This window comes from Danio rerio, chromosome 18, assembly GCF_052040795.2.
Source record: "Danio rerio strain M-AB ecotype USA chromosome 18, GRCz13ab, whole genome shotgun sequence".
Classification (NCBI taxonomy): Eukaryota; Metazoa; Chordata; class Actinopteri; order Cypriniformes; family Danionidae; genus Danio; species Danio rerio.
This window is the reverse complement of record NC_141038.1, coordinates 3,437,687-3,452,161: the sequence shown is the minus strand read 5'-3', so window position 1 is coordinate 3,452,161 and position 14,475 is coordinate 3,437,687. Positions and strand designations below refer to the sequence as shown.

Genomic DNA, 14,475 nt, shown 5'->3' with positions numbered 1-14,475 from the left:
AGGACTCGAAACAGCAACCTTATTACTGTGAGGCGACAGTGCTAACCACTGAGCCACCATGCCGCAAAAGTTTCATCTTCAAGTCAGATTGCATATTTTAGTCCTTGACTCTCTTGTAGAAGTCTGCATCTCAGTGTGAGTGCTAGAAAGCATTGACAGGAATCACACACACACACACACACACACACACACTGGACTGGCGGGCGTCCAGGGAATTCAGTGCCCGTTACCTGCTGCTTTCGCCTGTCAACTTCCAGGCAGCGCGTCCTGACAGTAATACACTCCGGATGTGCGGCGCTGCTGTGGATTCTGACCGTAATGAAATTCTGAAGCAAAGTGAGTTTGGTCTGTGCTCGTGCGGCTTTGGCCGGGGCTGGTTTTTGTTCCTCCAGAGCGCTTTAACGCCTCTGCTTTATTAGATGAATTTACAGCGTCTGCGGCTGTGTTGTCTGCGTCACGCTTGTGTTCAATAAACCTCAGGCACACTTTATCTTCTCTCACTCACTCGCACAGGATTATACGTTTCTCGAGACGCCTGGAAATCACACTGAACTCCGGGAAAACACTAGACAGGCTTTCTGGCACCGCTCCACGTGCTTTCAGAACAACAGCTTTATCGTGGAAAAAAAGAGATTGCAGTAGGCTATATTACAGTGCTCAATGTGTCTGTTGTATACAGTTGAAAGCAGAAGTTTACATACACTGTATAAAAAGGCACAGAACCATTTAAAAGAAAAGTCAGATGTTAATGTGACTAAACTGTTTCTCTTTTAGGTAAGTCAGGATTATCACATTTGTTTCTGTTCTGCTTAATAGCAGAATAATCAGAGAGATGTTATTTGAGAAATTGTTATAACTTTTCTTGAAAGTCAAGTTTATATACAATAAGATTATTCTGCCTCTGAAAAAGCTCAGATGATGATGTCGAGGTTTTGGAATTTTCTGATTGGCTAATTGACAACATTTGAGTTAATTGGAGGCACAACTGTAGAATAGTATTTAAGGAAAACCTCAAACACACTGCTTCCTTGTGTGACAACATGGAGAATCAACAAGCCAGAATCAACAACAAAGCCAGATTACAATTAGCTAAATGACACTGGGGAAAAGACTTTTTGGAGACATGTCCTGTGGTCTGATTGAAATAAGATTGAACTGTTTGGCCATAATGACTAGTGTTACATTTGGAGGACAAAGGGAAAGCTTACAAGCCTAGGAACACAACTGTGAAGTATGGGGGCGGCAGCATCATGTTATTCTTGGGCTGTTTTGCTGCAGGAGGGACTGGTCCACTTCACAGCATAGATGGCATCATGAAGAAAGAACATTATGGAGAAATACTGAAGCAACATCTCAAGACATCAGCCAGGAAATCAAACTTGGCCACAAATGGGTCTTCCAAACAGACCATGACCCTAAGCATCCTGCCAAATTAGTTAAAATGTGCTTTAAGGACAACAGAGTGAATGTTTTGGAGTGGCCAAATTATAATTATAATTATAATTATAACATTAATAATAATAATAATAATAATAATAATAATCATCATCATCATCATCACAACAACAACAACAACAACAACAACAACAACAACAACAACAACAACAACAACAACAATAATAATAACAACTATGATAATAATAATAATGATAATAATAATAGCAAATAATACTGATAGTAATAATTAATAATAATAATAATAATAATAATAATAAATTTTACAGTGATTTTTGAAGGATCATGTGACTATGAAGTCTAAAGTAACGAAGATAAAAATTAATCTTTAAATCGCTGGAATAAATTATTAAACTACAATATAAACTACTTTCGAAGTCATTTTATAGTGCAATAACATTTCACAATTTTCAATGTTTATTGTATTTTTAATTGAATAAATTCAGCTTTGGTGAGCAGGAGAATCTTATTTTAAAACGTTTAAAAATCACACCGATCCCAAACTTTTGTCCGGTAGTGTATAATATGCCTAAAGTATCACTTTGCTCCGGTCTATGGCTGTTTGAGGTGATGAGTCAGTGAGTTAGTGCGCAGAAGCTGTTGAGTGATGGGAATGTCAGAAGAGGACAGAGAAATGAGCATATGGTTGAGCTTCAGGTAACAGATTGTTGAGGTGAGAGGTTGTTAAACTGAGTCGCAATCAAATGAGCGTTGACGAGAAACCATCAGGACGTCTACAGATCTGCACCATGATTTTACACTATTTGCGGAGGGTTTACATTTATAGCTGTTTTCGTTAAACCGATCAATCAGAATCACTGCATGATCAGTATACTGAAAGTTTTATTGACTATTCGTAACTTTTTGATTTAGTGGCTAATGTGTATCACTTTGTACGATCTTATTTGTACAATTTAGTATGATTTGCTCATCCTTCAATGACGTTGGGTTTAGAGGTGGGGTTTGGTGCCACGCCCCTTTTTAAAACTTTTTCATTCGACTGAACTTATATGTGTGGCTGGAAAGGCATAATATTTCTATTATCAATAGTGATATTATTATTATTATTAATGGTAATAGTAATATAAGCAATGACTGGAGTAATCATTTTATTTAAAACTAAACACAATAAGTAATAAATATTTAATGAATAAGTATTTAACATTTTTTTTTTAATTTAATAAATGCCGCCTTGATTAACAGATTAAGTTTATTTAAATTATTAAATAAAATTAAGAATTAAAAAAAAACTGACCCCAAACTTTGGACCTGTAGTGTATATATTGGTATAACTAGTCCATACAAATTTATAAAGAAAAATATTAAATAAAAATTAAAAAAAAAAAAAAAGACAAATCAAGAGAAGTAAAACATGGAAAAATTTATGTTGAAATTAAGTTAAGTTGAAATTTTGTAGTTTGTCATTTTTATTTATTTATTTATTTTGCAATATTTCACTTGAATTTAATCGTATTATCTTTTGATTTCTAAATATGTTTGGTGACTAAAATATTATTTTAATAACTATATCTGTTCAATAATTACATTGGCACAAAACATCGCCTATATTCACTGAGAAATGGATAATATATTTATACAAAAGTTCTGATTGGCTGATAGCCGTTCGATAATTTGCCATTAAAATCACACAAAGGCCTCTTCACCCTTCACCTCTATTACTCCGCCCACATACAGCAAGCAACAAGCAGGCTACAGTTTGACAAATATTACCATTGTTAGTCAACAAAATTTACTTTTGAGGCTTTTTTAGTGGAGAATGTAGTTGTTTGAATTGCAACTATGCAGTTTATTTGTAAGAATAGTGCCTATTTTAAAATATTTACAATTTCTGAGAGCTCGTCAGTGGCGGTTGACGTTGTCTATCCACAAGATGGCCCCAGAACCGCATAATAAGCCCTTCCTCAGTGTGTTCTCTTGAGCGTAAATTAAAAAGCTGAAAAATGAAAGCCTCGTGGTTTTAAGGTGGACCGGATAGAATCAATAAGAAGCTGCGAATAAGAAGCTGGATTCAGCCTTGTCCCACCTTATCGCAAACACAACAGCAGTCTGGTGAGAAATCTCTGTAGACGGATGGCAGTTTATGTCACGTTCAGCCTTATAATCTTAAAATGTGAGCATAATTTTGTTTGTGTTTTGTCATCACGTTAAGGGGGATATATATATATATATATATATATATATATATATATATATATATATATATATATATATATATATATATATATATATATATATATATATATATATATTATTATATTAAAAGCAAGTAAATTAAATAAATATTTAATTTCTGCAAATGTGCACAGATATAAATACACATAAATGTTTGTTTTGGATTTAATTAATCTCAATAATTTTTTTAAATAATTTGTGCTGGAAAACAATACAAATATAGTTTGATATTTTTTGCAATGCATTTTATGACTATATACAGCAGGGAAAAATAAGTATTGAACATATCAGCACTTTTCTCAAAACATATTTGTAAAGATGCCGTTGACTTGAAATCACTGGATGTTGGTAACAACCAAGGAAATCCAAATATGCAAAGAAAACAAATCAAATTAGTTTACAAATAAAGTTATGTAAAATAAAATGAAATGACGCAGGGAAAAAGTATTGAACACATGAAGAAAGGGGGGTGCAGAAAAGCAGTGAAAGCCCAGACAGCAGCTGAAATCTCTCAGTAGTTGTTCAGTAACCCTCTGCCCCTCATCAGAGTAAATGAATATCAGCTGCTTCAGTCCAACATCTACATTAGCAGGAGGATGAAGATGAAACCGGGGTGGACATTTCAGCAAGACAATGATCCAAAACACAGCCGAGGAGACTAACAAAGGCTTTCAGAGAAAGAAAATAAAGCTGTGGAATGGCCCAACCAATAACCCGACTCCAATCCAATAGAAAATACAAAATAAAGCTCAGATTTGATAGATGAGACCCACAGAACCATCAAGATTTTGACACTCTGATGAAGTCTGTGAAAAGCTCACCCCTGAGCAATGCATGAGACTTCTTTCTCCATATGAGAGGTGTCTCTATATAAGCTCCAGCACCAAAAAGCCACAGCACCCTAAAAACCACCTACAACTCTGAAAACTGCACTGCAACATTACTGCGCATAATACTCACAACTCAGACTTACTAATTCATAAATAACAATAATAATTACTTAAAAACAACATGTGCATATTAAGTAAAACAAGTGATTGATATACTTAGAAATAGCATGAGATCTGAAGCATTAGACTGCACATGGTGGACGCTTCATCAGTTAATGTTTCAAGTGTTCATTTACTCCAGTTGAAGAGGTTTGTCAGAGACGGATGGGTAAAGACATGTCAGCGTGAGTCATCTTCATTCACCCAGCAGCATGCACTATGCAACAATATTAATAACCCAAAGGTATTCCATCGTCATGAGCACCAATGACAAAATGCATCATAATTTAGCAGCAGACAAGAGAAAATGTGTTCACAGGCTGTAAAGCTATCAGGATGCTCGATCTGGCATGAAGAAAGAAACACTGTGTTTTTACACAGAGAATCGGAGGTCATGCATGTGCAAACCCCACATATGCACATGTCCTTAAAGTTCTCGATAAATTAAAATAAAGTTTTTGAGATGTTAGTATCAGTATTGTTAGTTTTTAGAATAACAATAAGCTAGTGTGCTACAAAACAGTGACAGAATTTGCATTTAGAAGATATCAAACTCAAGTAAACATGTAAAGCTTGCAGTTTGTCACGTCATCTACAGTTTCTCATCAAATCATAACCAATCAAATGCTTAGTTTCCGACATGCCCCGCCCCCTTCAGGACACTTCTCATTTGGTTTTCATTTAATGCGCTTGAGCTCATCCACTCTCACTAGCAAAGCTGTTATAAAAACAACACGCTATTGGCTGTTTTTTTAAAAAGGGGAGGAGCTACACTGTTTAACCCTCTCTTGGTGTTTTAGTTGGGATTATGTCAAGCATCCGATAAAAAAGCTGCACATTTTTAGTTCACTTGAAGCGATTAACCCAGGTTAATGGCAAATTAAAAGTCCTATTAGCATACATCGACATATACCCCATTGTGGCATTTTGGTGCCTGTCGCTTTAAATTCAAATGAGATTGTGCTCTTTTTAAAAGAAGGCGGGGCTACAAAAACCTTTGTCTCAGTATAGTGGCAGATTCAAAAACAAAACTAATGTCCTATGCTAATGAGGGAGAGTTGGTTACTAGTGGGCGGGGCTTTTCCCCTCTGATGACATGTACAAAGTGAGAATGTCAATCAAAGTGTTTCTGCATTTAAAAAAGGATTAGAAGCTGGTTATATTCACACACTGCTGTCACACAACTGTGTTTAAATCCCTTATAAGTGTGATTTTTGCATAATAGGTGCTCTTTAATAGCAGGCTATAATAAATGGCAGTTAGTTTTCCACAGGGCTGGTTATGTAATAATAGTGAGTGTGTTTTGTAAGAATCAGGAGCGACTCTGAGGGACGCTTTCAGCGCTTTTATCAGCGCCGCTGCTGTAACTCATGGCTGGTGTTTCACCGCAGCTCTCTAATTATTCAGAGCCAGTAATGGAGTGCTGGAGCTGTTTGTCAACAACAGCCACCAAAAAACAGAGGCTCCGCAAATCAATTTAGGCTGTTTTTTCACACTTGCTTTGATTCCAGTTCCCGACGCTCGGCGCCTCAGGTTTCTCCTCATAATGTTTTTGGGTTTGAACTGTGGTTTGTTTGTGCGAACACCATCCTGAGTCACAGCACAAGTTGTTTATCAATGCAGCTGGTGGCAAGAAAAAAAAATTCTGGGATTTAAAAGCATCCTTAAAACAACATATACTAAAATAACACGCTTTGATTTCAGATGCGTCTGCTTTCCAGTACAAATATCGGAATGTTCTTAAATCAAGATACACTTACTTATGCAAAATCTTGTCAAATATATTCAATTCAAGAGTTCACACTTAGCTCATGATTTATACATAGCTTGTTTGGCATGCTGTCCCGGTAGCAATCCTCGAGTCCAGGGCTCCCCCCTTTTGCAGGGCGAGGGGAGATAGAGCTCAGGTCAATCTCAAACTCCACCGCTGCTGAGGCCAAGGTGAACTTCCTAAGAGTAAGACAATGTTAAAAAGGTTTAGGCTTATTTTATCTTTAATATAGAGCACATTTGGATGGTGGGAGGAAACTGGGGAACCCCGTGGGAAACCCACGCGGACATGGGAAGAACAGGCAAACTCCGCACAGAAATACCAGATGGCTTTGCGAGGACCCAACGCTATTGGTATTCTTGCTGTGAGGCAACAGTGCTAGTCACTGAGCCACCGTGCCGCCCATTCTGGATAAAGGTGGAAGAAGGGGAGGAGGGGGGTTTCTTCCAGACGAAGATAGTTGTCGAAAGGAAATGAGGATATATATAGTGACTTAGGATCCTCTGATTGGAGGATCATGATTAGCTAATGTGAAAAAGCTGGTTTAAACATGAGCGCATGCTCCTCTCGAAATTAGTTTAAAAATAAACTTCACTAAAAATCGATTAAATCTTGCTTTCAGAAAAATGTGGACATTTAAAGGGGAAAACAAGAGTGAAGAGGAGTGAATTTGTTTTTAAATGAAAGAAGTCACGTATACAAAAATAAACATGTATAATCCCTTGACTTAAAGGGACAGCTCTGCCGTCATTTACTCAACCTTTTTTCTGTTGAACTCAAAAGAAGATATTTTGCAGAATGTTGGAAACTGGGTCCTTTCAGAACAGTCAGTCTGGTGTGAAACAAGCCAAAACAGCTGAAAGAGGCTATCATTCATTAATTTTCTTGTCCGCTTAGTCCCTTTATTAATCCAGGGTCGCCACAGCGGAATGAACTGCCAACTTATTCAGCAAGTTGCAACCCATCCATGGGAAACATCCACACACACATACACTACGAACAATTTAGCCTACCCAATTCACCTGTACCGCATGTCTTTGGACTGTGGGGGAAACCGGAGCACCAGCAGGAAACCAACCCGAACGCAGGGAGAACATGCAAACTCCACACAGAAACGTCATCTAGGCCGAGGCTCTAACCAGCGACCTAGTGACCTTCTTGCTGTAATGCGACAACACTACCTACTGCGCCACTGCCTCGCCCCCAATGTATTATTTGTAACAACAACAAAAAAAACTAAAAGTGTGAAAGCACCCAAACATTCTTCAAAATATCTACTTTTGTGTTTGACATGGAAAAAAGAAACCACTGGTATGTTCTAATCAAATCATTGGCATTATTATTTATCCTTATCTCTTTGTTTTGATCATCAAATATCACAGAAAACAGCTTGGAAGTGAAGTTTCACAAACTAATTTTGAGAGGAGCTCGATTATGATTGAGCACTACTGGCTTCTCATTTGTAATCAGTAATAATCCAATCAGAGTGATCCAAGCTTACTATAAATGGATGGTTTTCTCCCTACTCTAACTTTGTTTTGGAAGAATTCCTCCTTCCACCCCGTCTCCTCCCTTTCCTCCCTTTTCTAAGGGGCGAGCTCTCGAGACTTACCTGATCTCGGATCCCCTTATATGCTTATTGACCAGGCGGGAGCCTTGGGTTTAATTATCTCCGAGCTCAGGGTTCTCTCCCAGGACAGCATGCTATAAACGCCAAGCATAACTCAAATGGGAACTGTTGAAATGGAGATGATAAGCAGATGTTAATTCTGTGTTTGCAGGATAACTTCCCTGCTGGAAATCCAGAGAGACTTCATGACTTAAAATCAACCGTTGACCTGCTGACCAGCATCACTTTCTTCAGGATGAAGGTATGAGACACACACACACACACACACACACACACGCACACACACACACACACACACATATGCACACACTCATGCACACGCACACACTGTGTGACAGCAGTGTGACTCAGCGCTGTTACTCACACAATAAAAAGCAGTCATGCTTCTCATGAAAGAGAATTCTTTCAGCTGAAAATCTGAATGAAACCATCAGGGCTTTTTACCACTTTCATGGCCAGTCAAAATATTGTAGCAGTTCAGTGTGAAGGACTTTACTAATTCTGTAGTAATTTCCTGCATTAACTAGTCAGATTAATTCAAGAAAAGTCATTTTTTTCTTAAATGTAAGAATAAAAAACTCATTATACAAAAAAAAGTGCTCAACAGCTTTTTTGGGTTGTGAATGACACCAAGAAATGCCAAACCAGAAAATCTAAAATTAATTAAATTAAATTAATTAATTTTTCATTGTTTTTTAAAATATTATTTAGTTAAATATTTATTTTATTTCATTTATGTTCATTTATACTTTTATTTATTTTATTTTATTTATTTATTTATTTTTTGCTTAGTCTCTATTAATCAGCAGTTGCCACAGCGGAATGAACCACCAACTTATCTAGCATAACTTTTATGCAGCAGATGCCCTTCCAACTGGGAAACACCCATGCTTTCCCATTTACACATACACTCTGGACAATTTAGCCTACCCAATTTACCTGTACCACATGTGTTTGGACTGTGGGGGAAACCGGAGCACCCGGAAGAAACCCACTCCAACACAGGAAGAACATGCAAGCTTCACACAGAAATGCCAACTGACCCAGTGACCTTCTTACTGTGAAGCGATTATGCTACCCACTGCACCACCGCGCTTTATTTTATTTTATTTTATTTTATTTTATTTTATTTTATTTTATTTTATTTTATTTTATTTTATTTTATTTTATTATTTGTTTGTTTGTTTATTTTATTTTATTTTAATTTTTTATTTATTCATTTGTTTGTTTATTTTATTTTATTTGTTTGTTTGTTTGTTTGTTTGTTTAATTTTATTTAATTTAATTTAATTTAATTTAATTTAATTTAATTTAATTTAATTTTATTTTATTTTATTTTATTTTATTTTATTTTATTTTATTTTATTTTATTTAGTTTAGTTTGTTTTATTTTCGTTTATTACTATTTTGTTTTAAGAATTATTAGCCCTCCTGTAAAAAAATACAATTTCTTTTAGTCTGGTTTGAATAAAAGCATTTTTTAGGTATTATAATATATAAAATAATAGTGTTCAGATTTTATTGATTTTACAATGATCAACATTATTAGAAATTATTGTATTTATTGGCTGCAGAACAAAACTAATTACTCTAACATGCCTAATTAACCTGGTTAAGCCTTTACATTGCACTTGATGGCAAATACCTGTCTCCTACATAATAACTAGTGAAGTGTTTTATACCGTCATCATGGCAAACATGACAAAAATAAATTAGTTATTAAAAATTAGTTATCAAAACTCATTCATTCATTTTCCTTCGGCTTAGTCTCTTTATTCATCATGGGTAAGCACAGCGGAATAAACAGCCAACTTATCCAGCATATGTTTTACACAGCGGATACCCTTACACACTCATTAACACTCATACACTACAGCCAATTTAGTTCATTCAATTCACCTATCCTGCATGTGTTTGGACTGTGGGGGAAACCGGAGCACCCGGAGGAAACCCATGCCAACACGTGGAGAACATGCAAACTCCACACAGAAAAGCCTACTGACCTAGCCGCGACTCGAACCAGCGACTTTCCTGCTGTGAGGCCACAATGCTAAACACTGAGCCAACATGCCACCCACATTATCAAAACTATTATGTGTGAAAATCTTCTCTCGGTTGAACAGCACTTGGACAACATTTGAAAAAGAATTAAAATGTCCCTAATCATTTTGACATCAACTGTACGTACTGTATGCTAGTTTTGTGTCAGATTCTGCTCAATTTGGCTCATGCACTGACGATAGAGATGATAGCGACGTGCTAATGATCTGCTAATCACAGTTCCCCTGATAAGATCTCCTGCATTGCCAGACCTCAGATGTGTTTCACCTTGTCGCGCACAGATAAAGCGAAAATATTCTCTGATTGTTTTCACGTTCTGCTTCATCAGCCGCAAATATAAAGCTGCGCCGCTTTACAGTCGGTAATGAAGCATTCTTCACCAGCGCTGCAGGCTTGCAATGATTTCTCATTTGTTTGCATGAAATAAAAAAATCTTTTGCCTCTTGAATCATGTACTCCAGTCAAATTTATTGGAGCACAATCACAAGAACCGCTTGTTCTGGGGGTCTCCTGGCAATAAAACTGACTTTGACGTATAGCCGGGCTCAGTGGGAGAGAATACGGCCGTTTTTGAGGAGTCGTAAAGAATAGGCTGATTTCTCAGGGTTGGGGAGCTGTAATATATTCAGAGCCAATATGACTGTAAAGCAGGGGCTGCACAATATATTGTAGAAAATAATGTTATCATGATAATTGTTACGATAACCAGCGATCGTTCGTCATAGATCACTGGTTCTCCCACACAATAAGCATGGACTACACTTCTGCCTTCTCCTGGACTACATATTCATACATGCTCTCCGGTCACACATGGGCTGCGTCCGAAACTGCATACTTCCATACTATATAGTACGCCAAAATCAGTATGCGAGCCGAGTAGTATGTCCGAATTCATAGAATTCGAAAATCAGTATGCGAGAAGTACCCGGATGACTTACTACTTCCGGCAAGATTCCGGAGTGCGCATCCCATGCATGCTGCGCTATCCCATGATGCCCCGTGAGCGAATTCATGAATGGAAGTAAAGCGACGCAACTGACGCAGGTAGGTCACGTGACCATGACAAAATGGCAGATGTAGTACGTCCGAATTCCATTCATACTTTTCACATTCCTACTGTATAGAGCGTACTTTTCGAACGGCCGAGTAGTACGTTTAAATTGAAATGCAGTACCTACTGAGTAGTAGGCGGTTTCGGACGCAGCCATGCTCACTCATCTAGACTGATTACATTCTCACCACCTGAGCCTTGTCAGAGACTGAATGCACTCACTACTTAAGCCACTCATTCACCCATTCAGTTTGCAGAGTCTTGTTAATCTGTTGATGACATTACAACGCGTTTCTCCCTGTCTTGTTTCTCCGTGTTTACACCCAGTCTTGTTTACCTTGTTCTCCTGTTTAGCCGCCTGCCTTTAGACCTATTGCCTGTATATTGATTACGATTATGGATTTGCCTGCATATACCTGTTTACTAGTGATGGTGAAATGAAGCTCTCTGAACCAGTAAAGCGTTCGACTCAATTGTATCGGAAAAAGGTTCGTTACTCGAAGCTTTCTAAATCAGAGCTCGATGAGGACCTTATCTGGTGAAAGTGTGGGAAAGCACTGCACTGAAAAAAATTATTCAAAGATGATTCCTTGGATATACTCAATTTTTTTACGTTAAGTTGTTGTAAACAATTTATTTGCGCTGAATTTAAACAAACAAATTAAGTTGAACATAATTAAACTTAATTTGTTTGTTTAAATTCAACACAAATAAATTGTTTGCAACAGTTTTGCATGCAACACTTTTTTCAGTGTGTGTTGCCATAATGTTAACTGTTCACAACTGACCAACTCATTCATGTAGTAATACAACAACAGCGATATAAACAAATTACTCAATTACTGTAGTTTTTACACAAGATATATTACATTACACAACTGATGAATGTTGTAAAATCCAAGGTATTCAAAAGTTTATTATAATACAGCTAGTCCTGCTCCAAGCGGGAATCGAACCAGCGATTCTTGCATGGGAGGCGAGTGCTCTAGGAGGAGGCTATGTGAGTGATACTTCAAGAATGCACTCGCCAGATGGTCTCTGTTAAAGACAATACTACGATATGCGGTGGTTTTCTTTAAAGATAGTTGTAAAAAATACGCTAATACACTTTAGTATGGTTTAAAACCTTTTTACTAAAAATTAGTATTGTATTTTAGTTTAATTACTGGTGTGTGGGAGTGGTGCAGTGCTTTGAAACAGTACAAATGTATGTAATCGACGCCTAATCTCTCGCTGTACACTTTACTATGAGGGTTGTAATGAAGTTTACGGCCCTTTGGCCGCCGGGAAGAAGGAGGCAGAGAACCGACGCAGGTTTAAAATATTTATTAATAACAATGACGGCAGCTCCTCACGGAGACTGCCGTCTAAACCAAAACAAACGGACGGCAGCTCCTCACTGAGACTGCCGTCAAACTGAAAGCAAAAGTAAAACAATATGCCCGGGCCCGGTCCTCTCTCGGCTTCCTCTGCCATCGGTCCTCCTTTTATGGTCCAGAGCTCCTTCCGTGGGATCCGAGGCAGGTGCGCACCGCAGGTGTATCCACTTACGCGGTGGCCTCACCCCGTTCCCACGGCTCTCGGCCACGCCCCCTCGCCACAAGGGTGTTTAAACCTTTGAATCAAAATTCGAAGCAGTCACGTGGGTATAGGCGAAAATTAAGCTTCGGACGTCACTGATCACGTGATGATGGCAAAACGAATCAAGCTCCGGTACACTGCTTCACTTTGAGATGTATCGTTTTTTGATACATGCTTCGAAGCCTCGGCGCACAACGTCACATCACTACTGTTTACACCTGATTTGACCATTGCTTGCCTGACGCTGAATAAACCTGCATTGTGGATCTTACCTTCAGTTGTATGTGTCACTCCCCTTAGTTACAATAATACAATAAAATGGGATACCTTGAAAAATATAGATATTTAATACAATATCTGATACTATGAGGGAAAACCTCTTCCCCACACCCCCATACACACACACACACAAACTTTATATTATAAAATTGTCACAATACTGGAATTTCAAACTTTGATATGATTCCTTGAAAAATATCAATATTCAATACCATTTTTGATACTGCAAGGAACCCCCACTGCACCCTCCCAACACACGAAATTAATATTATACAATTGTCACGATACTGGGATATCTAACTTCGATACGATATTCTATGCCGTTTTTGATACTGCAATGAACCCCCCACACACACACACACACACAATTAAGTATAGTATTTATATTATACATTTGTCATAATACTGAATTTATTTTATTTCGAGACGGTACCGTGAAAAATATTGATATTTCATACTATTTTTGATGCTCTGAGGAAAACCCCTTTCCCACAGCCAAGCACATGAAATTAATTGTATACAATTGTCACGATACTGGAATTTCTAAATTTGAAATGATACTTTTAAAAAATATCGATATTCAATACCATTTTCAATACTACAAGAAACCCCACCAATACACCCACACCCACTATGAATAGTCTACAATTGTCACGATAATGGAATTCAATATGATATCTTGAAAAATATCGATATTTGTTATAATTTTTGATACTGCGAGAACCCCCCTTCCCCCCACCCGTTTTTTTTAAAACATGCACACACACAAACTTCGATTGATACCTTATCGATATTCGATATCATTTTTATACTGCGAGAACCCCAAATCTCGACCAACTACCAACCCTGCCCCGTCCCCCCATCACACACACACACACACACACACACACACACACAATTAATAGTATACAATTGTCACGATACTGGAATTTCTAACTTTGATCGATACCTTATCGATATTCGATATCATTTTTATACTGCGAGAACCCCAAATCTCGACCAACTATTAACCCTACCCCGTCCCCCCATCACACACACACACACACACACACACACACACACACACACACACAATTAATAGTATACAATTGTCACGATACTGGAATTTCTAACTTTGATCGACACCTTATCGATATTCGATACCATTTTTATACTGCGAGAACCCCAAATCTCGACCAACTACCAACCCTGCTCCGCCCACCATTATACACACACACACACTCACAAAATTAATAGTATACAATTATCACAATACTGGAATTTTTTAACTTCAATGCAATACCTTGAAAAATATCGATATTTGAAACTATTTCCGATACTGCGATGAAATCCAACCCCCCCCCCTCCAACACACACAAAAATTTATACTATACATTTGTCACAGTGCTGGACATTTTTCATACTACAAGGAATTCCTACCCGCACATAATTAATTCACGTTAGTAAACTAACTTTAATTTTAAAT

At 37.5% G+C, this 14,475-nt stretch overlaps 1 protein-coding gene across 14 annotated transcripts in view; it reads left to right on the top strand.

The window, feature by feature from the left end:
* The window catches only part of unc13c (unc-13 homolog C (C. elegans)), a 328,781-nt gene that overhangs the window by 134,932 nt on the left and 179,374 nt on the right, over positions 1-14,475 (top strand). For all 14 annotated transcript variants that reach the window (XR_015514076.1, XR_015514075.1, XR_015514077.1 and 11 more), the window contains 1 exon segment: positions 8,190-8,279. Coding sequence is in view for 10 of the 14 variants with exons in the window: in NM_001441457.1 (NP_001428386.1) it covers positions 8,190-8,279 (90 nt within the window). In the remaining 4 variants the exon portion in view is untranslated.